Source organism: Stegostoma tigrinum, chromosome 6 (genome assembly GCF_030684315.1).
Source record: "Stegostoma tigrinum isolate sSteTig4 chromosome 6, sSteTig4.hap1, whole genome shotgun sequence".
NCBI classification, from domain to species: Eukaryota; Metazoa; Chordata; class Chondrichthyes; order Orectolobiformes; family Stegostomatidae; genus Stegostoma; species Stegostoma tigrinum.
This window is the reverse complement of record NC_081359.1, coordinates 71,747,166-71,773,772: the sequence shown is the minus strand read 5'-3', so window position 1 is coordinate 71,773,772 and position 26,607 is coordinate 71,747,166. Positions and strand designations below refer to the sequence as shown.

Genomic DNA, 26,607 nt, shown 5'->3' with positions numbered 1-26,607 from the left:
ATCAACTGAGAGAGATGATAAATGGCAATGTAAAGAAGGATTCTTTGTCCATGTTTGAATGGAAACCATGAGACTTCATGGATTTTGAGATTTCTATTAAAGGTTCCCAAGACCACCTCTTATTCATTGTACACAAATGTCCTTCCCCTTTTGCTGGGTCCAAACAATGGGGCAGGACATACTCATAAATGCTTAAGGAGGAGTATGACCATTGAGTGTAGGTATGCTTCAGTATGTATGATAATGCCTGGCTTCTACTTGGCTAGTCTATGCACAACACTTCCAATTTTGACAGAAGCTATCGGGTGTTAGTGAGATCATGGTTGAGTGGGCAGGTTGTGACTTGGTTTGTGCCTCGGTCAGTTTTATATTTATCCTTATTATTCTTATACTACCATGTAAGTTGCTGGACTTTTTCAGATGGCAGTTAGGAGTTTGCTATGTTGCTGTGGGTCAGGAATCACCCGTAGGCCAGTTTTAGATAAGCAGGGCAGAATTCTTCCGCTAAAGGGCATTGGTGACCTATAGGGATTTTCATCACAATCCAATGGTTGCATGAGCATCATTACTGAAACAAGCTTTTTAATTTCAGTTTTATTTATGAATTGAATTTAAAATCCCATCAGCTGTCATGGTAGCTTTTGAACTTATGCCTTTGCAGCTTAAGTCCAGGCCCCTGGAATACTAGACCAGTAATCTTATTAATATGCTACCGTTCTTTCAATTTTCCCTTGTACCTTCTGTGTTTTGCTTATATTCAAATGTGTTTGATATCAGAAATTTGACATAAACTTTTCCTCTATTTTAACCGGTATTTCTTTTTCATCCAGGAAGCTGTGACTTGAATGCTCTGGCTTTTCATCTTGTGGCAATAATTGTTGAAGGGGATACTCTCTCAGAGGAAAAAAGAAGTGGTAGTCAGATCTTGGATACTAACAATGAATCTTACATTAAGCGGGGTTTGTCAAGATTTAGAGGAATAATTGTTATATAGGTCTCTCCTGTCAGGGGTACAGACAGGAGACTGTGGCTGTGAGCATGAATGTAGGATAGTATGTTGCCTCCCTGGTGCCAGGGTTAAGGATTCTCAAACAATTGAAGTATATTGTCAAAAGTGAGTGAGAAGCCAGAAGTTGTTGTGCACATTTTTAAGAATGACATAGTTAGGGAAAGGGTTAAGGCTTTGAACAGTGAATATAAGAAGGTTAAAAAGCAAAACCTCAAAGGCAGTAATCTCTGGCTTATCCCTGTGCCATGTTCTAAGGAGAGTAGGAATAAAAGAAACAGCTGATAAATCATTAGCTGAAGAGATGGTGCAATGTGCAATGATTCAGATTTTTGGATCATTGGGATCTCTTCTGAGGCAGAAAGGACCAGTTTGAAATGGGAAGTAAGAACTGCCAATGCTGGAGTCAGAGATAACACAATATGGAGCTGGATGGACACAGCAGGCCAGGCAGCATCAGAGGAGCAGGAAAGCTGATGTTTCAGGTTGGGACCCTTCTTCAGACCCTTTTTCTGAAGAAGGGTCCCGGCCCAAATGGTCAGCTTTCCTGCTCCTCTGATGCTGCCTGGTCTGTTGTGTTCCCCTAGCTCAGTTTGAAAGAGATTTGTTTCACCTGAACTGGAAAGGGGCCGATATCCTGGCAGGCAGATTTGCTAGTTCTATTTTGGGAGCCTTTAAACTAGTAGAGAGGAGGATTAGGGTGTTCTTAAGTAGCAGGAGAAACAGAAAGACAGATGAGGATGGTTTTGAATCAGAAAAGAGCAATTTAGTTATAAAAAGGCAGACAAGAGCAAGTCAGAGAATGGGTAACTCTGAAGAATTAACCTGCATTAATTTCAATGCGAGGGGTCTTAGAGGTAAGGCTGGTGCGCTCAGGGCATGCATGGGAGCTATTACAGGAACTTGGCTCAGGGAAGGGAAGGACTGGCATCTCAAAGTTCTGGGTTTCAGATGCCATTGGAAGGATAAAATGGGAGGCAAGAAAGGAGATGGAGTGGCGTTTTTGATTAAGGAAAACATTACTGCTGTAATTAGACAGGATATTTCTACAGGATCATTTAGTGAAACTATATGGGTAGAAATTAGAAATCAGAAAGGGATGATCACCCTGATGGAAACATATTACAGGCCCCCTAATTGCAAGAGAGGAATTGAGCAGCAAATATATAGAGAGATCTCAGATATATGTAAGAATAATAGGGTTGTAATACTGGGAGTTTTAATTTTCCAAACATTGACTGGGACTGTCATAGTGTTAAAGGCTTGGATGGTGATATATTTGTTAAATATTATCAAGAAAATTTTCGTTATCAATATATTAATGTACCTACAAGAGAAGGAACAGAACTTGACCTTCTCCTGTAAAACAAGGCAGGACAAGTGACAGAAGTGTCAGTAGGGGAACACTTTGGGATTTGTGATCATAATTCCAGTAGTTTTAAAATTGCTATGGAAAGGGAAAGGCCTTCCATAAATGTTAAAGTTTACAATTGGAGTAAGACAAATTTTAATGGTACAAGACAAGAACTTTCAAAAGTTGATTGGGGTAGACTGTTCTTAGGTAAAGGGACGACTGACGAATGGGAGGCTTTCAAAAGTGAGATAACGAGAGAAGAGGCAGTATGTTCTTGTTAGAGTGAAGGGAAAGGCTGGTAAGTTCAGGGTGAATTAAGATATTGAGGTTTTAACAAGAATAAGAAAGAATCATATATTAGATACAAAAAACTGGAATCAAATGAATCTCTTGAAGAGTACAAAGAGCGTGGAGTCATTCTTAGAAGGGAAATCAAGAGGACAAATCATGAGAAAGCCTTGGCAGATAAGATTAGGATAATGCAAAGAGGTTCTACAAGTATATTAAGAGCAAACAGAGAGAGAGTAGGGCCCCTTAAAGATCAATGACGTCAGCTATGCATTGTACCTCAGGAGATCGGAGATATACTAATGAATATTTCGCATCAATATTTACTGAGGAGAAAGAAATGGAGTTTAGGGAACTCAGAGAAATAAATGTTGATGTTTTCAAAATAGTTCACATTACAGAAGAGGAAGTGCTGTCGGCTTTAGAAAGTGTAAAGGTGGATAAATCTTTGGGACTTGATCAAGACTATCCTAGCACATTGTGGAAGTTAGGGACGAAATTGCGGACCCCGTAGCAGAAATATTTATATCACCTATAACCACGGGTGAGAAGGCAGAGGATGATTAATGTTGTGCCTTTACTTTGGAAAGGCTGTAAGGAGAAGCCTGGGAACTATGGAGCCTGACGTCATAGTGGGTAAGTGTTGGAGGTGCTTCTGAAAAATAGGATTTACATGCATTTGGGGAGGCACGGAATGATTAGGGATAAAATTCATGGTTTTGAGCAACGGAAATGTGTCTTAGAAACTTGACTGAGTTTCTTTAGGAAGTAAATAAAATGATTGATTAGGAAAGAGCAGTAGATATTGTTTATATGGACTTTAGCCTTTGATGTGGTTCCATGTGGTAGACTAATTGGTAAAGCTAAGTCGCATGGATTTAGGGTGAGGTTGCCAATTAGATATAAAATTGGCTCGATGGTAAGAGACAGACAGTGGTGGTGGAATGGTTGTTGTCGGAGTAGAGCCTTGTGACCAGTGGTATTCCGCAGGGATCAGTACTGGGTCCACTTTTGTTTGTCATTTACATAAACGATTTAGATGAGAATATAGGAGGGATAGTTAGTAAGTTTACAGATGTTGCAAAAATTGGTGGTGTAGTGGACAGTGAAGGTGGTTATCTGAGATTACAAAGAGATCTTGATTAATTGGGTCAATAGGGTGAGAAGTGGCAGATGGAGTTTAATTTGGATAAGTGCGAGGTGTTGCATTTTGGTAAAAGAAACAAGGACAGGACTTGTACAATTATTGTTGGGGTCGTCTGTGGTGTTGTAGAACAGAGTGAGCTAGGTACACACTTTATTGAAAGCTGCATCATAGATGGACAGTGTGGTTAAGAAGGTGTTTAGCATTATTAAATTCAAGCGGACTCAGAAAAGATTTACCAGGATGTGGCCAGGAATGGAGGCTTTGAGTTATAAGGATAGGTTGGATAGCCTGCAACTCTTTTCACTGGACCATAGAAAGTTGAGGAGTGACCTCATAGAGGTTTATAAAACCATGAGGGGCACGGTTAAGGTGGATAGCAAGTAGCTATTCCTTACGGTGGAGGAGTTCAAAACTAGGGGCATATTTTTAAAGGTGAGAGGAGAAAGTTTTAGAAAGGACATGAAGGACAATTGTTTTTATACAGCATATAGCTCGTGTGTGGAATTAACTGCCAGAGGACATGGTGGATGCAGGGTACAATTACAACATTTAAAAGCCATATGGATAAGCACATGAATAGGTAAGACTTGGAGGGATATGGGTCAAATGCAGGCAAGTGGGACAAGTTTAGCTTGGGAACATGTTTGGCATGGACTAGTTGGGCCATGCCGTATGACTCTGTGGCTCTATGGCTAATGTGGGTTGAATTGTGTCTAATATATCTCTGCCTGGCCAATTTTAGTTCCGAGTTTGCCTAAGTTTAGGTGCTTTTGAAATCACTGACATTGTCTCTTTTCTAGTGGGATATTTTCACTTTGATTTTAATTTGGTGCATTCCTTATCTTCCTTAAATCTAATTATGTTATAATTTTATTACACAGACATTGACCCACTGCAACAAAGTCTACTTGCCCTACTTAACTACCCAGAACCAGATTCAGCACTGCTTTCTTCCTCATTTTATGGAAATATTTTAAGAAAATTCTTCTGAATATGTTTTCAAAATTATTTGTACGCCCCACCTTTTGTGATATATCTTGTAAATTATATTAGGGTAGTTGCCATTCCTAATATTACTGCACTCTAATTTTAACATTTCTCTGTTTTCCTGGCAAATGTATGTCACTATCTTCTTCTGAATAATAATAAACAATAATCCACATAACATCCCCAATTCTATTTCATAACTCTAACTCTAGATATAGGATAGAACTTGCTCCCCTCTGAGATGGCAAGAATAATGGTGAGTGAGAGGACATCATTGGGTGAGAGTCAAAAAATCAGATTCGCTATCAAGGAAAAGAAGTAAATCCTCAAGCCTTAGATGGTAAGCTCAGAATCTTGCTGTTGCTAATTTCCATATATTTGCATCTCAGTCAAATCCCAATCCACTATACTGACAATACATTTCCCGAGTTTCCTTTCCACAATTGAGAAACATGATCCCCAAACACCCAACTGTCAAAATAGAGCTAGTACCTAGTCACTACTGGTGTCTGTATCTATTGCATCTCAGTGAATGGCTGTGTAGGCCATCAAGCTTCTCTTTACATGGAATTGCGTTTTCTGCACAGGGTGTCTTCAAGGTCTTCTTTGACTCTTCATCAATGCAACTTAGTATTGGGAAAGCAGCAGTCTCACAGCATCATCACACTTGCACTCGGTCGAAATCAAGCATGACTTCAGGACTTGAAGCATGTACTTTCAGACAGACAGGATTTTTACCCTTTTGGAAGGTGGATTTGCTCTGTGAGCCAGCCATGCATTTTAAATATCTATACAGAATTATCAGCATTGACAAAGAGCCAGGCATGTTCTGGATCTCAGCTTTCTTTTAACTCATAAATTGTTTAACTCTGCTGCAGAGGCAGTGTCTGTGTTTTAACCCACTTTTAAGCACTGAAGGAGAGGCAGGCAGCTTGCAGTTGTGCAGAGCTTTGAAGAGCAAATGTATTCATCAGGCAGGGGTGGACATGTCATTATGTGGAATGATGCCACATCAATGTCAGAACTGCATTATGTAGAGACATAGAGTCATACAGCACAGAAACAGGCCCTTCAACACAACTCACCTATGCTGACCAGGTTTCTTAAACTGAACTACTCCCATTTGCTTGTATTTGGCCCATATATTTCTAAACCTTCCCTATCCATGTACCTGTCCAATTGTCTTTTAAATGTTGTAACTTTCTAGTGGCTCACAAGGAAACATACTGTATAGGGAAAATGGTGAAAGGAGATGGGTGTTTAGCGGGGTGAAGGTGAATTCCAGTTGGTGAATGGGTACTACCGCAGTCAATCAATGAGGAGTTCCGAGTCAGTCCATTATATTGACCAATCAGTTAATCACCTGGACCAATGTCATTCCAAGGATCCATGCTCTTGGAGTCTGTAGACAGTCTTTGAGATCATACAAGTCCAAGACTTGCATGTATAGCAATCGGGGTGCTGTAGAGACATCAGGGCAGGATATGCTCTGGCCTGTTGGGTATGTCCTGCCAAGTCAGTGTAGGGCTGGGGGTACAGAAAGGCATGAGGTTTAGATCATTAATAGACAGAGGACAGTCCATGGTATTGTGGGGAAAGAAAGCAGATAAGTTCTAAGGATGGGCCTCATTGCACTGGATTGCTGAAGGATTGGCATCAGTAATAGACATCAATTGCAGGTAGCAGGGGGACTTATAATTAGAATCATAGAATCCCTACAGTGTGGAAGCAAGCCATTTGGCCCATCAAGTCCATACCAAACTTCCAAACAGCATCCCACTAGGCCCACCCACATACCCTATCCATGTAACCCTGCATTTCCCATGGCTAATCTAGATAGTCTGCACACTATGGACAATCCACCTAATCTATACATCTTTGGACTGTGGGAGGAAACCCATGCAGACATGGGGAGAATGTGCAAACTCCACATGGACAGCCACCCAAGGTTGGAAGCAAACCTGGGTCCCTGGTGCTGTGAAGAAGCAGCGCTAACCACTGAGTCAACGTGGGTAGATAATATTTAACAGTGAAATTAGGCAGTTTGAAAAATATCAGAGAAGTAGCAAAACGATGTGAATGTTCCACCAAGGTTATGGTGACTGCAAATAATTGATTAAATAAACACAATTTGTAATGTGGGCTTCACAACAAAAGACCCTCAGCTCTAAAATAGCTATGTTACAGCTATGAAACATAAAGGCAAGTTTTGTTGAATGGCAATTGCATCACGCTTCTGTCTAATATGTGTTTTATTTTTGTGTTTTAACAGCTTACAATAGATAGGAGTTGTTGTGGTCTCCCACACCACTTCAAACAGTAAATCATAGCTTAGTCAAGGAAGATGTCATTGCAAGACATAACTTAAAACTGTGTAACCCATGTACCAGTTATTCTCAATTGTCTCAAATCGGTAGGCACACATCCTCCTAGTAGAAGACAGTTTAATTCTATACTGACAACGTGTATAATGAGTATTTATTTCTTATCCATTGGAAACCTGTTTCATACTGGGTCCTCAAGAGCTCCCTAAATGAAGGTCTAACTGAAATTAGCCATTGTGCATAAACTGACATTTCTTTTCCAAATATTGATTGTAAATATATCAAAATCTATGTATGAATAAAGCTCAAAGAACAAAGAACAAAACAGCCCAGGACAGGCCCTTCAGCCCTACAAGCCTGTGTCGACACATTTCGTCCTAAAACTATCTTCAATTACAGGATCTGTATCCCTCTATTCCCTTCCTATTCATTTATTCATCCAGGTGCTCCCTGAATGCTGCTGTTATGTCTGCTTCCACCACCTCCTCTGGCAGCGTGTTCCAGGCACTACCACACTTTGTGTGAAAATCTTACCTCACACATCTCTTTTAAACTCCCCGCCCACCACACCCGACTTTGCACCTTGAACCTATGTCCCGTAGTAAGTGACCCTTCCACTCTGGGAAAAAAAGCCTCATACTTTCCACTTGATCCATGCCATCCACAATCTAATTAACTTCTGTGAGGTCGCCCCTCAACCACTTGTATTCCAGTGAAAACAAACCCAGTCTATCCAACCTTTCAGATTCAGTAGAACAGCTATGAACTGTCAACATTTAAGCTGGTTGGTGGAAAGTATAGAGGGGATGTCAGAGGCAGGTTCTTTACGCAGAGAGTTGTGAGAGCATGGAATGCGTTGCCAGCAGCAGTTGTGGAAGCAAGGTCATTGGGGTCATTTAAGAGACTGCTGGACATGTATATGGTCACAGAAATTTGAGGGTGCATACATGAGGATCAATGGTCGGCACAACATTGTGGGCTGAAGGGCCTGTTCTGTGCTGTACTGTTCTATGTTCTATGTTCTATAGCTAAAATCTCCAATGTCAGGCCACATTCTGGTAAACCTTTTCTGTACCTTCTCCAAAGTATTCACATCCTTCTGGTAGTGTGGTGACCAATACAGTACGCAATATCCAAACGTGGCCTAAAAACTTCTATAAAGCTACAGCATAACTTGCCTATCCTTACACTCAATCCCACTTCCAACGAAGGCAAGCATGCCGTAGGCCTTTTTTACCACTTTATCTCCCTGCACTGCCAGCTTTAGTGATCTGTGGACTGGCACACCCAGATCTCTCTGCATATCAATACTCCTAGTTATTCTGCTGTTCACTGTATAATTTCTACCTGTATTTGACCTTCCAAAATGCATCACCTCAGAGTCGTCTGGATTAAACTCCATCTGCCATTTTTCTACCAATGCCTCCAACTGATCTATATCCTACTGTATCATTCTGACGATCCTCCTCACTATCTACAACTCCACCAATCTTTGATTTGTCTGAAAACTTACTAATTAGACCAACAATGTTTTCCTCCAAATCATTAATGTAAGTCACATACATACTGAACCCTGTGGAACACCACAATCACAGCCCTCCATTCCGAAAAGCATCCTTCCACCACTACCTTCTCTCTCCCATGACTAAGCCAGTCCTGTATCCATTTTGCCAGTTCACCCTTGATACCATATGACTTCGCCTTTGGTATCAGTTTGCCATGAGGGACCTTGTCAAAGGCTTTACTGAAGCCCACGTAGAAAACATCAAATGCTTTTACCTCATCAGTGATCTTTGTCACCTCTTCAAAAAATGCAATCAAGTTAGTGAGACATGACCTGACCTCGTACAAAACCATGCAGTTTATTGCTAATCATTCCATTTGCTTCTAAATGCTTGCGGATCTTGTCCCTGAGAATCTTTTCCAGTAATTTCCTATCACTGATGTGAGGCTCACAGGCCTGAAATTTCCTGGATTATCCCTGTTACCCTTTTTAAACAATGGGACAACATTAGCTATTCTCCAATCTTCCGGGACTTCATCTGTGGCCAAAGAGGATACTAGGATATCTGTCCATGGTCCAGCAATTGGTTCTCTTGCCTCCCTCAATATTCTGAAATAGATCCCATCAGGACCCAGGGACTCATCTACTTTAATACTTTTTAAGATGCACAGCACCTGCTTCTTTTTAATAGCAACTTGGCTAAGAAATTCAACACTACCTTACCTGAGATCATTTTCCACCAATTCCTTCTCTTTGGTGAATACTGATACAAGCTATTTGATTAAGACCTCACCCTGCCTCTTCTGCATCAACACAGTTTTCCTGATAAATAAATTAAACCTGGAACCTTATTATGAATTGGGAAATAATACACATGAAGAACAAAAACAGAAGTTGCTGAAAAGGCTCGGCAGGTCCAGCAGGATCTGCTATGAAAAACCAGAGTTAGCATTTTGGGTCTGGTGACCCTTCCTCAGAATTCAGAATGCAAGTGAAAACATTAAATGACAACTTGAACATTCAAACAACTGTCAAAATATTGACAGAATTAAAATAAGTGGATGTGCAGCAGGGAATTAAGAAATTGTACAATGCAACGTCACAAAGCTCAAATTTTAGAAACATTTTGAAGGAAGGAAGAGAGTAAATACTATGTGAAGCATTTTAGAGAGAACATTGTACTATACATAGCAAGAGTGGATTGGACAGTGGGATGGCTGCTGTCAGGAATGTTGAAGTTGCTACAGCTAAACTATGAGGAAGGTTGAGGTCTGATGTGATTGCGATATCCATCAATTAGAATGATGTATTGTGAACATAAGGTGATGATATGGGGACAGACATGATTGGGGATAGGAATTTATTAGGAGGATCCTATTCAAGTTATAGTTTGTTAAAACATTGACAAAGATGGTACTCAGGAGTTTGGAGAAAAGAAAGATGAATTATGTTCAGAGGCAATGAGGTTGCAGCAGCAGTTATGATGAGATCAGAAAGTTGGAGGTGGAAATCGATGGCCTTCGGTGGCGGGTGAAACGTGGAGTTTGAAAAATAAACCAGGGTTGAATCAGAGTATTGAGAATGTGTGCAATAAGGTTTGTAACGAGTGGTTCCCAGAGCGAGGAGAGGAGATTAAATATAAGGCACAGGGATTCTGGTAGGAATTGCTGATCTTCAACTAAAAGAAATTATTGCTTTATCTAGGATCAAGGTGTCATGAGTTAGGATGGTGCATACGGGAAAGATTTAAATGCCTAGGTATGGATAAAAGCCGCTTTGTGGCTATGAATAATATTTGCAAGGGACAGCAGATACATGAGGAAAATGAGGGCAAGAATCTCACCTGATGATACAACCAAGGGACCTGTGAAAGATGAGAGCAGAAGTTGTTGCAATAGGTTTGCTGATTCCATTGTGACCATTAGATGTGGAATCAGGCTAGGGCAGTCTAGGAAGTGGCTGTTAGAGGAGAGCAGTGCAGAATGCCTGAGTAGATAACTATATCAAACACCATGAAACACGAATACAAGGACAGATTAGTAATGCTCTGCTGTCACACTAATAAATGACATATTGATTGTTTAAATCAGGGCAAGCTACAATTAGAATTGAATGAATGTCAAGAGGGAGTTATGGTACAATGATGCACTGGGTACATCCATGTGTCTGAGTCAGAAACTTTAGCTTCAATTTACATTCCAGAATTTCATAACATGGCTAAATAGGTCGTTCATCAATTTATAATTCCTTCAAACACATGCCTATGGCAGGCAATTAAGAGCAGGAGAGATTCCTAGTCAGCCATGGAGTTGGAATCCCTACCATCACTATCGGTAGTTCCAGATGTGTCTAATTTGAACTTCTTGAGGACCTGGTCACCTGGAAGGCTGTTGTGGGTCAGTCCGGTGCCAACAACGTGGGGTTTGATCCCTGTTCCAGCAGGGGTGGACCTGTCTCTTTGTCTTATCTCTTATGGAGATCACAGCCCTGTGGCTTTTACTTGTCTTCCAGCAGAGAACAAGGGAAGTAGTTACAACGGCAGTTGGGCAGGAAACTGACAACCAATGAAATGTTGGATATTTTAGTGATGAATGAAAGCTTGGGTAATTGACAGTGTTTGGAGACGGTGGAAAGATTATTGTTGGACTTTTTGAGGAGAGGTTATTGACAGAAATCTTGAAGTGTGTAGGACAAAACAGAATCAAAAGCAGAAATTGCAACACGCATCAGTTCTGGCAGATTCTGTGGAAAGAAAACCGTTAAGGCTTGGAGTTCCAGTCTTCTTCAGAACATCTATGAACCTATTTTCCAAATTCTATAACAATTTGATTCCCAGTATTTTATTTCAATCCATCACAATCCATTTATTAGTGGATTAATTTCTCAACATCGAAAATGAGAGAGGGAAGACATCGCATTCTGTGTAAAACTGTATTTAATCAGACAGGAGTTTACCCTGACAGTCAATAAGGTACAATGAGGAAACGAGAGGAGTAACAGTGTTTGGTGGTAGTCAGTTTATTTCTGTGATCGGTTCATATGAGAACCTGGATGCTGAAGACCGAAGGCTGGCAGGACGTGCAGAGAGCGCCGTCCCCCCCCCCCCCCCCCCGCCCCCCCATTTATAATACGCACCGATGTCCAACTGGCATATGTGTTCAGCAAAGTAGGTGACTGGTGCGGGTCTTTAAGACCCAGAGCCCGAGGCACAAGACGAGTAGTATCCATGGTAAAGCAATGACGCTGCTTTTAACTAAGCTTATTTAATAACAAGATCGTCAGATAGCCAGCAATTCGGAACTACTGCCGAAACCATTGGCTTCCTGTATGTGTGTGTGTGCGAGTGTGAGAAAGAGAGAGTGTGTGTGAGTGGGAGAAACTCCTTTGCACCCGAATGAAGTCTCCGATACCTACAACACTCAGAATCTCAGCTCTCAGTCTGGTGAATAGCTGTCTTGTCCCTGTAACGATTTCAGGCGGCAATTAAGGAATTACACGTCTTCAAACTATGTCGCCTCAACAGGATAACATTGGTCAGAGCCGTTCTTCTTCGTTGACGGGGGAGTCTCGAATATCGGGCTGTGGAGGGACAGAAGAGAAGGTAGTTGCGAATTTTAAGCACTCTTGTATAAAACGTGGATCGGTCTGCTTTCTGCAAATCCCGCTTTTCCGCAGGGTGGGAGGCACTGTACAGATTAGTTTTGACAAGGACTTGTTGGTATGTGATTGTTCCCTGAGTAGGATTTTTTTTCTAATACCAAACAGAATGAGATGTTTCCAGCTATTGGTCTGTAGTAGTGTTCACGACGTAAATATGTTCCACTCACACGACTTGCATTGGGATTAGGGAAAGGCCACAGCAGATAAGGACGATTCTGAAACAAAGTTTTGTCAGTCTTTGCTGTTAACTTCAATTATACAAACGCCAATTATCGTTTAGACGCAAGGGAAATACTTAGTATGTTGAATTTTTCTGGCATGTTTATGAAGTTGTAAATACAATGTATCAAAGCTAACGGCTAGTAAACTGTATAGTTTCAATGTTATGCGATCAAAATGCAACGTTTTTTGACAAATTCTCCGGCTCGTGTGTTGGGGGCACGGTGGAATGTAGAAAATAGTTCAGAGACTGGTGTCCTGTGGATTTGTTTGAATGTCACTGCAAATGTGTGGCGAAACACTACTTCTCAGTTTTGCAATGACTGGCCGACCAAGGTGACGATCATACACACTTTTTACTAAGAACGTTTGTTCTGATTCATCGTGAGAGAATTTTGAATGCCATGTCTATGACTGTCAAAGCGTGTAAGTCAGACACTCCATGGTAACAAACTTTGTTTTAAAAAAAGGCTGTTTTGTTTGAGGTTGGTTTTGACATCGGGCACCCGGAGGGAGAGAAAAGGCTTTTCAGTTTTGTATCTAATTTTATATACTTACAATAATTCATTTTTTTTGCCCCTTGGCTAAGGAACGGTACCTGAACTATCCAGTCAGCCAAAATGAAGTGATTTAAGGATTTTATTTGACCCCGAATTCATTACCCTTACCCAGATATCGAGCAAATAAAATACGCGCCACACATTTCTACATAAAATTGGTGACGCACAGCCTAAAGAAAATACGTAGCAAATACGTAGCAGTTTATATTGCTGAGAGAATTGCGTGTGTATATGTGCAGATGTACACCTTACTCTGTTTTGGATGTCAGGAATTCTCTCTGTACGTCGACGAGAGTGGGGCTGTTCACGTGATAAACTATGTCTTATAAACATTGAGAAAATTGCCACAAAATATTGTCATCTTTCACTTTTTAAAAACAATATCATGTAATGTAGTAAAATAATGATAAGAGCTAACTGAGGAGCATTGATTATGGCACCATGATTTAGAAAAGTGTAAAGTGTTGGGGGTTGATTTGTAAACGGAGCTGGCGGAGACCGAAAAGTGTGAGCAATACATTGCTGGGATGTTTAACCTTCCTTTGGGCTAGTTTGTCAATATTTGCTCCGGAAACAGTTTCTAAAATAACTATATTGAACCTAAAATATTTCTAAACATTAAGGTTTTACATTCTTATGAACACGAATGTAGCCCTTAATGGCATTATCATTACAGTGTGGAAACTTTTAGCCCGATAATTCTGTTTTTGATGTACATCTGCAATATGATCAATAGTCCAAATCCCATGTATTTGCTTTGTTCCCTATTTAACCTGTTACTAAATATTGACGTGGTGTCTCTCAATCATTATCTCTGATAGTGCATTCCATAGTCTAACAGCCTTCTAGAAAATAAGATTTCTTTCTTTTATTATCTGTTCTAAATTTAAATTAGTTTCATCTTATCTAAGACCCTTTGGTTCTAAGTCACTCAGTTGCTGAAAAGAACATATTTCAATTTATTGTATTCCATACTTTTATAATTTTAAACATCTCTATCAAATAACTTTTTAACTTGCACTGTACCCTTTTTTTATTCATTCATGGGCTGTGGGTGCTGCTGGCCAGGCTAGCACTTGTTACCCATCCATATTCCTCCTGGAGGAGATGGTGGTGAGCTGCCTTCTTGAACCACTGGAGTCCATTTGCTGTTGGTAAATCCACAATGCTGTTAGGGAGGGATTTTGATCTGACAATAGTGAGGGAATAAAGATATATTTCGAAGTCAAGATGGTGAATGGCTGGGAGAGGAACTTGTAGGTGGAGGCATCCCCCTGTATCTGCTGTCCTTGTCCTAGGATGGTAGTCATCCTGAGTTTTTGGTAGGAGCTGTCTAATTTATTCATAATTATATTTCCTCATAGCAGATACTTATCTTGCTGTGGAATTCCTCATACTAGATACCATTCTGCATTGTGCTGATTGTATAACCTCAATATGTCATGAATTGTTAACCTGAAAACTGCATGCCTTACTCCATTTTTACCTTACTGAGGTTTCTTCATGATTTACTACTATAATCTTACTTTTATAATTCAATTCAATTTGTCTGAATATAGTATGCCTTGATGATTACATCACACTTCCATTTTACTGAAATTCAACATCCCACATGTATAGATGTTAAATTCCATCTGCAATTCCTTTGTGCATTGTGCCATGTTAGCCATTATTCCTTGCATTTTCCTTTTGATTTTTAGATTTATTTATGCCAATAGTTCAGTATCTGAAAATCCAACCTTCAATCGAAATCATTGATATATACTGTGAACAGAAGAGATCCAAGAACAGAACTCTGTGAGACATGGTTACCCACTGCCATCCATTCTGAGAAACTGCCCTTAATCCTATTCTTTGCTTCCTCCCTTCACACCAGTTTTTAATTCAATTTGCTACCCTTCCATTAATTTTATATCCCTTAATCTTCTCCAGTAGCTTCCTTAGTGTTAATATAGAACAGAAGAAAAAATAAATCTCCTTGGGGAGACTGAAATGACCTGCTGTCTATGTGGCTGTTCAGTTTCTCTTTATGCTCATTAGAACACTTGCTATCTATCAAATTTTAAATGAAAGTTTAGCAGAATAGTTCTTTTTACATTACTGATCTATCCTTCATTTCCCTCCTCCACTGTCTCTGGAACTATGACCACACACATGGCTTTTAGAGTGGACAACAACTGTAATATTGTTTTCATCATTGTTTCATAGTCACTTAATGTGCCCTTTTTGACTTTCTTCTGCTCTCTCCTCAACGGTTTCCCAGAGTATGGAAGGCAGTTAAGACCAAGATCTGAGTTAAAATTTAAGGATCATTCCAAATTTAGGTTAAAATACCAAGGCATAAGGACCTAAAAGGGGAGGTCAATTAAAGATGGGGCTTAGATCACACATGTTCCAGTTGAATTAATAAGCAGGTTTTAAGGGCAGTAGGTTCTTTTCTTTGGTGGTCTTATCAGGAAATATATTGTATCTATATGAAGGTTGTGTAGGATTGCACAATAAATAGAACGTTCTGTCAAACATTGACAACTAAAAATATTTTCCAAGCTTCAAGCAACTTATACTTATTGGGCAAACTCTATTTTCACGGTCATTTTGTGGAAATTAGTTTTATTTTAAATTTCATTTTAATATATAGCAGTGGGCTTGCAAAGTAAATGCAGTTCACTTGGTAACATTATCTATATAATGTAGCTAGTCAATAATGTAAGGAAATGGCAAGTAATGGAATTCTGTAAAGTTTTGAGAATTTGGGAGAAAATTCAGGCATTTCTAACAGCAAGTGGAGCATGTTTCTGTGTAGTAAATAATATACAACGTTTCAAGAAAAGCTGAAAAAAAAATTCCCTTCAAAAGAGGGAGTATCTCAATGTTGAAACCATTCTATGATCAGTTGCAGCAAGGAGCAATCGAGATCAGGTGAAGCAAAACTGCCAAAAATCTACATTGTTGTTAATGGCTGCCAGCCAACATGACACTTAAAAATGTATTGTTTTCAAATGTGTTTTTACTGAGCAGAAGGTACACATTGATTTGGGATGTAATTAGTTCAGGAGTATTCTGTGCATTGACTGTGGATTGCGTGGAGGCAGAAGTTTTCCTTCAGTGCTTTAGGAATGTAAACAGTGTCAAATCTAAAAGAAGGAATCCCAGCTCCCACCATATCCCAAATTGGCTTCACATCTACAACGTGAAACTAGAACGTCAGTGGACTTGTGCAGTTTAACAGGATATCATTAAAATGCATAAAATGTTTTGCTATCAAAATAATCTGATATGATCACACGTTGCTTTGCCAAGGTTAATTTCTAGCCTATGCTGCTTTTCTCCAGGAAAATAAAATGCATTGTACTCTGCAAATCATACAAACATACAAAATAGAAACAGCAGTCAACCATTTGGCTCCTCAAGTCTGCTCTGCCATTCAATAAAATGATGGAAGACCTGTTTCTGTTCTGAATGCCACATTCCCATTTACCCCAAAAAGTTTTTATTCCCCTGCCTGAAAAGAATTTATCCTCCTCCGTCTTTAAAAAATGTCCCATGACTGCATTTCCACTGTCTTTGAGGCAGAGTCCCAAAATCACTCAACCATCTGAGAGGAAAACAAAATCTCCTTCTCTGTGGTCCAAAAAGAGTCACCCTAATTTTTTTAAAAAATGCCCTTAGTTCTGTACTGATCCACAAGAGGAAACATCAAGCCCGTTCTTATATGCTTCAATTAAGTTACCCCTCACTCTTCTAAATTCTAGTGGAAACAACTCTAACTGTCAATTGTAAGTATTACCTGCTTAAGTTGTGCGAGGGCAATTTCTGTCAACAAAAGTCAGGACAATGTGAAAATGTCACACTAAAACATAGTAAGAGCGCTAGGTGTAGGCTGAAACTTTTGTGATCTGAACACCGTGATGACGCCAGAAATATTTCCTTACCATTTCAAGTGTACTGCAGTAATGCACACAATAGAAATGTAGGAATTTATAGTACAGAAGAGCATGTAGCCTATTGTGACTGTTAATACTTTGCATGATGGCAGTAGTAACTTTACATAAGTATTGAACTATAATCAATCAATTTGATGAAAATATCAACACCATACAATATTTTTTGGAGTACAATTCTCCCTAAAGGTTCTTGTATCTGTGCATTTGAAGCAGCAATCAATGTAATATAGCAATGCCTGCTGTTATTCTGATTCTCAATGATCCTGCAATATCTGGTATTGGAGTAGTAATATTTTACTTTTTTTAAGGTGATTTTGTTAGTGATCAACATTTGCAGCTTTATATCTGTCTATAAGTAATCACTAGATAATCACTTATTTTAATTCCAATTTGGTAGAAATGATAAATTGTTTAAACTTGTGTTTAGAAGTCTTTATGGCTCTGCAGGCATTCCGTGGGTCTCTGTGTGGCTGATGAGCCTGATCCTGGATCTGCATGTCTGACCTCACATTTGGCAGGTGCTTCCGGGAGGTGGACGTGGTCCTTGGCCTTTAGATTGTTGGCATTCCTTTTCCATACTTCCTCTCGCCAACATGTATTATTGAAGAATTGTATTCCTTCTAACCGGGATCCCTTCAGAATGAGGGTTTCCAGTGCATTAACGTTCATGTAGCATTTCTTGGGGGAAGTCTCCAGGGAGTCTTTGAAAAGTACCCTTTGTTCTCCTCTCATCTGAGTGCCTTCCTTTACTGGGTGAAGAAGATTTGCTTTAGTAGTTGGAACTCGGACACCCTGCAGACAAACTGAAATTTATAGTAGCCGCAATGTTGAAAAGTTTTTCCATATACACTAGACTTATGAAGGAATGCTGCCACAGGACTTCTCTTGGCTTGAGGATAGAATATTCCAACCATGTTTTATGTAAATTCAAATTATTTGTAAAATGCTCCATGATCCACTTTAGTACAAAAGACTTCAATGTTAACTATTGCCTTATTTCTGTATTTTTCTACTATTCTGTGAAGTAATGCTTAACTTTTTAACCCTTGTCATTACTACTTTGTACCTAAGGATACTTTTATACCTGGGTACCCTGCTACCTAAGATGGTACTCTCTGTGTTGAGATTATGCACTTTTCACTGTACTCCTGTAGTACTGTACTTGAGTACATGTGGCAATCTTAAGATCTAAATCTAGTCAACAGGCTCCATAAGGTTAATTCGAACATTTGAAATGAAGCCAGTGTTGCCAGCAACATGATAGAAACTAACTAAAATCAGCTACCACATTAAAGGAGGGTTGATTGATTCTTAATTGAAATTTCTTTTTAAGGTTATTCATTCAAAAATTTGCTTTTGACAGGTTCAGGTAGAAAAATACAATTAAGAATTGAAAGGAATACAGAAGGTTCAGAGGGCGATGTAAAAGTATATTAGAGAGACCAGGAAGGGTTATGAGAAAAAACTGTCAGAGTCATTATTTGCTGGATCTTCTCAAACTTGAATCCACTCAACATGGTGGTGGTGCCACACAACATAATGGAGGGTGTCCCCAATGCGTACAAAAGACTTCAATGTTAACTATTGCCTTATTTCTGTATTTAGTCTGACTTAGTCTCCACGAGAACTATGCAGAGGCCACTGCTGCCAATGCTGTCATGGACAGATGCATCTGTTAAAGGTGGATTTGAGAGGACAAATTCAAGTATGTTTTTCCATCTTGTTCGTCCCCTGTCACAAACCCCGTCAAGCAGTTACTTCCTTTAGGACTCGAACAATCAGTAGTAATGCTAATGAGTCACTCTTGGTGTTGGACAATGAAGACCCCAACCAAAATATGTTCTTTGCCCTTCCACCAGTATTTCCTCCAAGTGCTGGTTAACATGGAAAACTGATTCATCAGTTGAAGAGGATGGTGGGTTACAATTGGTAGAAGATTCCCTTGCCTATGTTTGACCTGAAACTGAGGCTTAGTGGAGTTTGGATTCCTTCCCAAATGTAAAACACTGTTCTGGTACCTTTGGTTCTGTCTTGTCCCAGCAACAGCATTGACCTCGGGCTGGTGATTGTTGTGCCTGGGACATAGTCATTCTTCAAGATCCTGCTTTGTATCGGATTTTGTAATGGTTAAATATAAATGAGCAGCAGAGGGCTGATAAGAGTCAAGCATGGAGCAGTGGATCTAGAGTTGCATTAAAGCTGGACCAAGTGAGCTTGGCAGCTTCCCCTTCCCCAGAGGACATTAGTGAACCAAATATATTTTTACAACAATCAACTTTTTTTTACACTAGCTTTTAATTCCAGATTTATAATTTAATTCTAAAGTATGAAATTGCCATTGTGGGATTCAAACTCCAGCCCCCAGTGCTAATCCAGTGACAATACTGCTACTTCCCCTCAATATTCTTCAGCTTGTATCAAACTTTCAAAACTTGCTGCTCGGACTTTGTGACACCAAGTTATTGTGTTTATAACAGAGCTCGCAGAACTGCCATCCTGCTATTAGAATTGTTAATGCTGATTAGTTTATGAACTTTGAATTTCCCTGTAAAAATGTAACTGAGGAAAAATTGGTTCATGCTGGTAACTGAATCTTTGTTGCTTTTTTTTTCTCTCTTTTTTGCAGATAATGAAAAATCTAGCCCAGAGACGACAGTCAGCGCCTTCTTTAGTGATTAGCAAAGCCCTTAGCAAACCCAGATCACTATCCAGGTAAATCAGATCACTTTCTGCACACTCACCTTAACATGTTATAAATTTCTTATTCGTCTCCCTGTGGTTGTACATAATTCCCTGACTGAGCCAATGAATTGAACTCTTCTTCCCAGGCAGATTAATTATTTGATAATGGCTTGTTTGAAAGCGAGAAGTGAATTTCATTTTTCAATTGAACTTTCATAAAGGAGATTGGATAAATAATTAAAGCTGAAAATTATTGCAGGGAATTGGGAACTAACTATATTGTTATTTGAAACAGGTAGTACTGCCTTATTTGACAGAATGGCCTACTTTGTCATGTTTTATGAATATTCAGCTTTTCTCTTTCCCTTCTTTGATACTGTGAGCTTTCCAAGTGGAGAATCACTTGACAGAATTCACAATTTTAAAGTATAATATTTGCATTAATGTAATGATTCATTAATCTACTAGACTGCTAGCATAAGCCTGTATGTATTTTCACCTTGTTGAGATGCAATATCTGACAACATGAAGGTGAGGCCACTGACAAAGTCAAAGTCATTTATACGCAGGTAATTAAACCTAGTTTAATCATCAGTACAATGAGAGTCTCCGTTTGAAATTAAAAATGAATGGGGAAAAATACCACATGCAAACTTGGAATTTTCTGAAGTTATCATTACCAGAACATGTAAAACAATTAAATATTTTGTGGCTTTAACATGTCTGTAAAATCAACCTTTTTAAACTGATTGTTAACTTCTGAATGGAAAATAACTGTACCACACTTCTGGTTCTGTCGGAGCTTAACAGTACTGTTAGCAGAATCCGTAAATCACAGAGTCATAGAGCACAGAAACAGACCCTTCAGTCCAACTGTCTATGCTGACCAAATTTCCCAAACTAATATAGCCCCACTTGCCTGCATTTATTCGATTATCCCTCTAAACCTTTCTATTCATCTAGCTGTCTGAATGTCTTTTAAATGTTGTAATTGCACCTGCCAGCACCGCTTTAATGCCCTCCTTCCTCCCAAATTTCAAATTACTAAAATAGTCTTGGACCCACTCCTCTCTCCCTCAAAGTGAATGTAAAATTCATTCATATGAGTACTGCTATCTAGTTATATTCACTATGAGGTCATGCATTCATTCTATCACATTGCATAATACCAGGTCTAGTAGAGCCAGTTCTCTGATCAGCTTCACAATATACTGTTCTAAAAATACTATCTGAGAACATTCTACAAAATCCTCATCTAGGCCATTTTTGCCCATTTGACCTACAGTTCTATGTATACAGATTAAAATCTCCTGTGGGATTACCTTTCTGAAAGCTATCATTATTTCTGCCTTTGTGCTCCAAGTTACCGTATGGTTACTATTAAGGACTGTGTACACCACATCCAAATGATTTCTTGTCTTTATATATCTCTTTTTTGGTTTCCTAACTGATGTCATCCCTCTTATTACTGCGCTAAAAGCATCATTAACTAACAGAGCCACACCTTCACTTTTTTTTTAAACTTTCCTAGTTATTCCTGATGTCCTGAAGCCTTCAAGATTCAGGTCCCAATCCATGTCATTCTGCAACCATGTTTCTGTAATGACTCCTAGGTTGTACTTATTCAATTCTATTTGTGCTGCCAGTTCATCTATTTTGTTTTGAATGCTATGTATGTTCTAATACAGAGCCTTTAGATTTATCCATTTACTTTTCTAGTCTTAGCTGGTAGTTAACTTTTAGATTTGTACCCACTGTGCCTTTCTATCACCCTGTTGATCATCTCTCAGCTTCCCCTTTGGATTTGACTATTGAATCTTCCCTCCTGATTTCCAAAGTCCAATCACTTGTCTCCACTATTTAGTTTAAAATCGTCTCTACTTCTCTAGTTACGTGGTTGGCAACAGCACCAGCTCCAACACAGCCAGGTGTAGATTGGAGCATTGGAATAGAACCCACTGTCCCCAATAGTGCTGCTGGTTTCGTAATTGACAGAACTGTCATTCACGTCCCCCTCTTTCGCCTCCTCCGCTGATGTGAATTTCTGTCCCAGGACAGGTATGCGTGAATGGGATTCTACTGCACACCTGAGCATCTTCCACTGCTGTGCACGATGTTAGGCCTGAGCAATGCCATTTTCAAGTGCTGGCTAACTTTTATGTGCTCCTAAGGCCTGTCTGGCTCACTTAAAGAGGATCCACTTTCAAGCATTTCTTAATGAAGCCTAACTGCTCATTTACTGGAGGCCTTGCTAAAACATTGCTTCAGGCTGACAATTGTAGTGCTTTAAAATGTAGATTTCAGTTCAATGTCAATTACAAACCAAATGTATAAAAATTTTACAAAAAATGGTTTATAACAACAGCCAGCACCCATTTCACTAAGAATGAGCAGAATATATTTCTGAATGAAAGATGTAATAGGATTGTTGTCATGGGTGACTTCAATTTCCCTAATATCAACTGGAACCTCCTAAGTGCAAATAATTTGGATGGAGCAATTTTTGTCAGGTGTCCAGGAAGGATTTCTGACTCAAAGGTAGACAGGTTGACTAGAGGGGAGGCCACATTGGATGTAGTGCAAGGCAATGAACCAGGCTAAGGGTCAGATCTCTCGGTGGGAGAGCATTTTGGTGACAGTGATCCCAACTCCCTGACCTTTACTATGGTCATGGAGAGGGATAGGAGCAGACGGTATGGGAAAGTATTTAATTGGGGGAGGGGGAAATTACAATGCTGACAGGCAGGAACTGCAGACCATAAATTGGGAATTCATGATTTCTTGGAAATGCACAACAGAAATGTGGAGATTGTTTAGGGAGCAGTTGCTATGAGTTTTGGATAGGTTTGTCCCACTGAGGCAAGGAAGGGATGGTAAGGTGAAGGAACCTTGGATGAGTTGACATGTGGAACACCTAGTCAAGAGGAAGAAGGAGCTTACTTAAGGTTGAGGAAGCAAGGATTGGACAGGGCTCTAGAGGGCTACAAGATAGCCAGGAAGGAACTGAAGAAATGGACTTGGACTTGGGAGAGCCAGAAGGGGGTATGAAAAAGCCTCGGCAGGTGGGATTAAGGAAAACCCCAAGGCGCTCAATATTCTTTTATGAAGAACAAGAGGATGGCCAGAGTGAGGGTAGGGCCAATCGGGGATAGTGGAAGGAACTTGTGTGCGTGGAGTTAGAGGTGGTAGGGGAGGTCCTTAATGAATACTTTGCTTCAGTATTCACCAATGAGAGGGACTTTGACGTTTGTGAGGACAGCATGAAACAGGCTGATCTGCTCAAACAGGTTGATATGTTCAAATAGCTTGATGTTAGGAAGGAGGATGTGCTAGATATTTTGAAAAACATGAGGATAGATAAGCCCCCTGGGCCAGACAGGATATACCCAAGGTTACCCAAGTGAGGGAAGAGATTGCTGCCCCTTTGACAATGATCTTTGTGTCCTTACTGCCTACTGGAGTAGTACTAAATGATTGGAGAGTGGCAAGTGTCATTCCCTATTTCAAGCAAGGGAATAGGGATAATCCTGGGAATTATAGACCGGTCAGTCTTACTTCTGTGGTGGGAAAAGTATTGGAGAGAATTCTGAGAGATGGTATTTATGATTATTTGGAAAAGCAGAGCTTGATTAGAAATCATCAGTATGGCTTTGTGAGGGCAGGTCATGACTCACAAACCTTAGTGAATTCTTTTGAGAACGTGACAAAACACATTGAAGGTCGAGCGGTAGATGTGGTGTGTATGGATTTTAGCAAGGCATTTGATAAGGGTCTCCATGGTAGGCTCATTCAGAAAGTAAGGAGGTATGGGATTCAGGGAAATTTGGCTGTCTGGTTACAAAACTGGCTGTCCAATAGAAGACAGAGGGTGGTAACAGATGGAGAGTATTCAGCCTGGAGCTCAGTGACCAGTGGTGTTCTGCAGGGATCTGTTCTGGGACCTTTGCTCTTTGTGATCTTTATAAATGTCTTGGATGAGGAAGTGGAAGGGTGGGCTAGTAAGTTTCCTAATGACATGAGGTTGTGTGGAGGGCTGTTGTAGGTTGCAACGCGATAGTGATAGGATGCCGGGCTGGGCAAAGAAATGGCCGATGGAATTCAACCCAGTAAAGTGTGAAGTGATTTATTTTGGAAGGTCGAATTTGAATGCAGAATACAAGGTTATTGGTGGGATTCTCTGCAGTGTGGAGGAACAGAGGGATCTTGGGGTCCACGTCCATAGATCCTTCAAGTTGCTACCCAAGTTGATCGGGTTGTTGAGAAGACATATGGTGTGTTGGTTTTCATTGCCGGGGACTTGAGCTTAAGAGCCACAAGGTTATGATGCAGCTCAATAGAACCCTGATTAGACCCCACTTGGAATATTGTGTTCTGTTCTGGTTGCCTCATTTATAGGAAGGCTGTGGAAGCTTTAGAGAGGGTGCAGAGGTGATTTACCAGGGTGCTGCCTGGACTGGAGGGCAGGTCTCGTGAGGAAAGTTTGGAATCTAGGGCTTTTCTCATTGGAGTGACAAAGGATGAGAAGTGACTTGACAGAGGTGTACAAGTTGATGAGAGGCATAGATAGAATGGGTAGCTGGAGACTTTTTTCCCCAGGGCAGAAATGGCTATTACGAGGGGTCCTAATTTTAAGGTGATTGAAGGAAGGTATAGAGGCGATGTCAGACGTAGATTCTTTACACATAGTGGTGGGTGCGTGGAATGTGCTGCTGGTGGTGGTAGTGGAGTCAGATACATCAGGGACATTTAAGCGACTCTTGGATAGGCACATGGATGATAGTAAAGCGTAGGGTATGCAGGTAGTTTGATCTTAGAGTAGGATTATAGGTCAGCACAACATCGTGGGCCGAAGGGCCTGTGCCGTTCTATGTTTCTATGTTCTAATCTATATCAGCCAAGTATAGAATTGCAGTTTATTTTATCCCTACAATTTTGTTATTTTTTAATAAGGAGGCACAAGATGGCTTTGCCTTTGTTGACTAATCCATGGTCAATGGGTTAGGACATAATTCTGGAGAGCAAAGCTGGCATTCTTGTGTGTAATTTTATTTCTATGTAATTGCTTCTGATAACACACATGCTTTTCAGTAATTCAATTCAAATGTGAGTTTGTTTTAATTGGAATTCTTGAACTTGTGGTTGCAACACAAAAGCTTATTAAGTCTGCTGTTGAACTTTAGGGTGAGGTTCTATCAATTAGATTGTTGGCTGGTTCAGATGTACTTGTGTTTCCAAGAAACGTATTTGAGAGCAGATTTTTGTCATGCCTTTCTTTGATAATTAGGCAGTACTTCCAGGGCCTGAAATGTGCTTTGGTATGATATCATTGTGGTATGTACATAGTGGAGATGTTGTTTATGTCACTCAAACTCCATTCTGAATATTCACCAGAGGCTGATTATAGATCTAGGAACTGAAGAATGAGTAGAGCAATATCTTCAAGGATACAAAAACAGCCATGGCCATCTTTATAGATCGCCATCATCCACTTTTAACTTGAAAAAAGAGGTAGGAGAAATATAATTGTGTAGTTAGTTAGTGACTAAAAGTACAGACACGGGCTTACAATTGTTGAATGGGGTTCAGTAATTCATTTTACGCTGTGATAGACAGATTCTTGATCAGTGGGAAAATACAAGAAAGTGGACATGAGGAATGCTGGATTAGCTATGGTCCTATTGAATTGAAGACAGGACTTGAGGGGCTGAATGGCCTACTCTGTCCCGATTTCTTATCGTCTAATGGTGACTTAATGTACAAGTCTTAAGGGACCAGGGCTATTTACTGATACCATGACTCCTTGGCTTACCATTAAATCCAACTGTACAGAACATTGTGAGGTCTGTGGATTTACTGAGTTTGGGCGGTATGCCTATTGGCATTCTTCCACCCAGGTTGCTTTTGGCTGATTTGACCAATACAGCAGAATACCACGTCCAGGTTCTACAAATGTGGCCAGAATTATGATCTGCTGTATATTGCTCAACATCATTCACAAATAGATGTTAGCAAGGAGCAGGATGGACAATGTAGGTGTCATGTAACAGTGTCAAAAGTTAACTCCCATGAAAAACCAAAAAAAATTAATATTCAAGTACTTTGTTATATCTAAGATATTTTAGGATGTCTTGAATTTGCAAAAGATGCTATCTAAATGGAATTTCTTTCTTTAACTGGGAATCATCAAAAATGCTAAAGAATGAGTTGGTTGAATCCTAATATCTATGGCATTTGCGTGCAGGACCATAATAGAATTAAGTATCATGTCCATTATTGTGATGCACTACTGCGGTCAACTGAATGAACCAGCATTACTTTTAACTACTTTAGCTATGAAACAGCTTATTGTATTGCCAGCATTCAGTACAGCATCAGAGATCCAAAGTAGTTAATAGTGTTATAATTCACTCATTGATAGTAAGAACTGCAGATGATGGAGTCAGAGATAACAGTCTGGTGCTGGAGGAACACAGCAGGCCAGGTAGCATCAGAGGAGCAGGAAAGTCCTTTCCTCAGAAAGGGTCCTGTCCCAAAACGTCAACTTTCCTGCTCCTCTGATGCTACCTGGCCTGCTGTGTTTCTCTAGCTCCATACTGTGTTATCTATTATTGATGGTGTGTCGAGTAATTATACTTAATGTAGTTACTATTATTACATAGAGGTCCTGCACTGAGTGCAAAATAAATCCACAAAGATGATATGAGAGCTGTGAGGAATATCTATCCAAAAAGGATGAACTGGCTGAGTATCACTTTTTTTGTTGTTGTTGGATAGTGAAGTGAGATAATCTATTAGGGGTCTTCAAAATTGCTAAAAGTTTTGATAACATCTACACAGAAATAACATTTCCAATTGTGGGGAGAAACAAAATTAGAGATGATTTAACTGAAGATAATCATCAAGAAATCAATTTAAAGGTTACATGAAATTAA

The 26,607-nt window shown here is 39.8% G+C and overlaps 1 protein-coding gene across 1 annotated transcript in view; it reads left to right on the top strand.

Annotated features, from left to right (window-relative positions):
- Positions 1 to 11,777: 11,777 nt before the first annotated feature.
- LOC125453020 (rho GTPase-activating protein 20-like) overlaps positions 11,778 to 26,607 on the top strand; it is a 91,602-nt gene continuing 76,772 nt past the window's right edge. Inside the window, exons 1-2 of the mRNA XM_048532029.2 lie at positions 11,778 to 12,211; positions 19,620 to 19,705. Coding sequence (XP_048387986.1) covers positions 12,119 to 12,211; positions 19,620 to 19,705 — 179 coding nt within the window. The 5' untranslated portion in view covers positions 11,778 to 12,118. The remainder of the gene's footprint in view (positions 12,212 to 19,619; positions 19,706 to 26,607) is intronic.